This window comes from Lipotes vexillifer, unplaced genomic scaffold (genome assembly GCF_000442215.2).
Source record: "Lipotes vexillifer unplaced genomic scaffold, Lipotes_vexillifer_v1.1 scaffold1380, whole genome shotgun sequence".
NCBI lineage: Eukaryota > Metazoa > Chordata > Mammalia > Artiodactyla > Lipotidae > Lipotes > Lipotes vexillifer.
This window is the reverse complement of record NW_006792263.1, coordinates 343,483-346,730: the sequence shown is the minus strand read 5'-3', so window position 1 is coordinate 346,730 and position 3,248 is coordinate 343,483. Positions and strand designations below refer to the sequence as shown.

At 38.1% G+C, this 3,248-nt stretch overlaps 1 protein-coding gene across 1 annotated transcript; it reads left to right on the top strand.

Annotated features, from left to right (window-relative positions):
- Nucleotides 1–378: 378 nt before the first annotated feature.
- On the top strand, nucleotides 379–1,653 carry LOC103075107 (zinc finger protein 525-like; the record flags this gene model as incomplete). Its single annotated transcript, XM_007465473.1, has 2 exons — nucleotides 379–955; nucleotides 1,124–1,653. Coding segments are annotated over exons 1-2 (1,107 nt in total), but the record flags the coding sequence as incomplete, so codon positions are not given.
- Nucleotides 1,654–3,248: the final 1,595 nt, after the last annotated feature.

The window sequence follows — 3,248 nt, the reverse complement described above, 5'->3', positions numbered from 1 at the left end:
TCTCTCCAGAAGAGTGGGAATGCCTGGATCCTGCTCAGAGGGCCTTGTACAGGGACGTGATGGTGTAGACCTACAGGAACCTGATCTCTGTAGGTCTTAGTTGCTGCTCGCCGGCTCCTTAGTTGTGGCAGGCAGGCTCCTTAGCTGCGGCATGCATGTGGGATCTAGCTCCCTGATGAGGAATCGAACCTGGGCCACCTGCATTGGGAGCGTGGAGTCTTAACCACTGTGCCACCAGATCTCTCTCATATACACGTGATCAAGAAATTACAACTAAAATCAAACACTGATATAGGAGAAATATTCCAAACAGTGATGCTGGGAAGCCATGGAAGCTGTGAAATCAAGCATTTTTACCTACAGGAAATACAGGAGAATATGCATGACCTTGGGTGTCAGTGGAGAGATGATGAAAGAAATTACAAAAATATCCCGACATCCCCTAATGAAGATGTCACTTATAGAAGAGTTCGACATGGTGGAAGGGATTCGGGAAAGAAGCCGATTGCAAATAGGCTGGCATTAAGCTTTTCGGATGAACTGCGTATGTTTAAAAGTAAAAAGAAAATTTATGAATTTCATCAAGCTGATAAGAGCATCAACAATAGTACCTCATTTTCACCATCTCAGGAAATTTCTCCTACTGGCCAATCCACAATTTCTAATATACATGGGAGTGATTTTATGCATCTTTCAATACTGACAGAAGACCAGAAAGCACACAGGGAAAGTCCTTACAAATGTAATGAGTATGGCAAAACCTCTCCTAAGGGCTCAAACCTTAGTAGATATCAGAGAATCCACACAGGAGAGAAACTGCGTAAATGTGATGTGTGTGACAAGGTCTTTAGTCGAAATTCACACCCTGTAAGTCATAAGAGGGTTCATACTGGAGAGAAACCTTATAAATGTAATGAGTGTGGCAAGAGATTTAGTCAAAATTCACAGCTTACAAGTCATCAGAGAAGTCATACTGGAGAGATGCCTTATAAATGTAATGTGTGTGGGAAGACCATTTATTCTGCCTCAGGCCTCAGGAGACATATGATAATCCATAGAGAAGCTAAACAATATAAATGTGATGTATGTGGCAAAGTCTTTAATCAGAATGCAGTCCTTGCAGTTCATCAGAGAATTCATACTGGAGAGAAACCTTACAAATGTGGTGAATGTGGCAGTGTCTTTAGTCAAAAAACACACCTTACAAGTCATCTGGTAACTCATACTGGAGAGAAACCTCACAAATGTAATGAGTGTGGCAAGTTTTTTCGGGATAAGAGAACCTTTACAAGGCATCAACAAATTCATACTGCAGTGAAACCTTACAGATGTAATGAGTGTGGGAAGTTCTTTGGTGAGAAGCCAACCCTTACAAGGCATCAGCAAGTTCACACTGGAGAAAAACCTTACAAATGTAATGAGTGTGGCAGAGTCTTTAGTCAAAATTCAAACCTTGCACGTCATGAGAGAATTCATAATGGAGAGAAACCTTACAAATATAATCAGTGTGGCAAGCTCTTTAATCGAAAAGGAAACCTTGCAGTTCATCAGAGAATTCAAACTGGAGAGAAACCTTACAAATGTAGTGAGTGTGGCAAAGTGTTTAGTAAAAATTCAAAACTTGTGTGTCATCAGAGAATTCATACTGGGGAGAAACCTAACAAATGTAATGAGTGTGGCAAAGTCTCGTTACAAACAACGTCTTCGAATTCATCACAGACTACATAATGGATAGAAACTTTGCAAATGTATTGAGTGTGGAAAAGCCTTTACTCAGGGCTCAACCTTTGCTACACATCAGAAAACCCATACTTAAGAAAAACCATATAAGTGTGTTGTATGTGGAAAGGTCTTCAAAATTCAAACTTGAAAAAAAAATTAAAATTTGAAAATTCACACCTTAAAAAAAAATAAAAAGATCACACACCATGATCAAGTGGGATTTATCCCAGGGATGCAAGTATTCTTCAATATACACAAATCAATCAATGTGATACACCATATTAACAAATCGAAGAATAAAAACCATATGATCATCTCAATAGATGCAGAAAAAACCTTCGATAAGATTCAACACCCATTTATGATAAAAACTCTCCAGAAAGTGGGCATAGAGGGAACCTACCTCAACATAACAAAGGCCATATACGACAAACCCACAGCAAACATCATTCTCAGTGGTGAAAAACTAAAGGCATTTCCTCTAAGATCAGGAACAAGGCAAGGTTGCCCACTCTCACCACTATTATTCAACATAGTTTTGGAAGTCCTAGCCATGGCAATCAGACAAGAAAAAGAAATAAGAGGAATCGAAATCAGAAAAGAAGAAGTAAAACTGTCATTGTTTGCAGATGACATGATACTATACATAGAGAATCCTAAAGATGCCATCAGAAAACTACTAGAGCTAATCAATGAATTTAGTAAAGTTGCAGGATATAAAATTAATGCACAGAAATCTCTTGCATTCCTATATGCTAACAACGAAAGATCAGAAAGAGAAATTAAGGAAACAATCCCATTCACCACTGCAACAAAAGGAATAAAATAACTAGGAATAAACCTACCTAAGGAGGTAAAAGACCTGAACTCAGAAAACTATAAGACACTGATTAAAGAAATCAAAGGTGACACAAACAGATGGAGTGATATACCATGTTCTTGGATTGGAAAAATCAATATTGTGAAAATGACTATACTACCCAAAACAATCTACAGATTCAACACAATCCCTATCAAACTACCAATGGCATTTTTCACAGAACTAGAACCAAAAATCTTAAAGTTTGTATGGAGACACAAAAGACCCCAAATAGCCAAACAATCTTGAGGGAAGAAAACGGAGCTGGAGGAGTCAGACGCCCTGACTTCAGACTATACTACAAAGCTACAGTAATCAAGAGAGTATAGTAGTGGCACAAAATCAGAAATATAGATTACTGGAACAGGATTGAAAGCCCAGAGATAAACCCACACACATATGGTCACCTTATTTTTGATAGAGGAGGCAAGAATATACAATGGAGAAAAGACAGTCTCTTCAATAAGTGGTGCTGGGAAAACTGGACAGCTACATGTAAAAGAATGAAATTTGAACACTCCCTAACACTATACACAAAAATAAACTCAAAATGGATTGAAGAACTAAATGTAAGACCAGACACTATAAAAAACTCTTAGAGAAAAACATAGGAAGAACACTCTTTGACATAAATCACAGTGAGATCTTTTTTGACTTACCTCCCAAA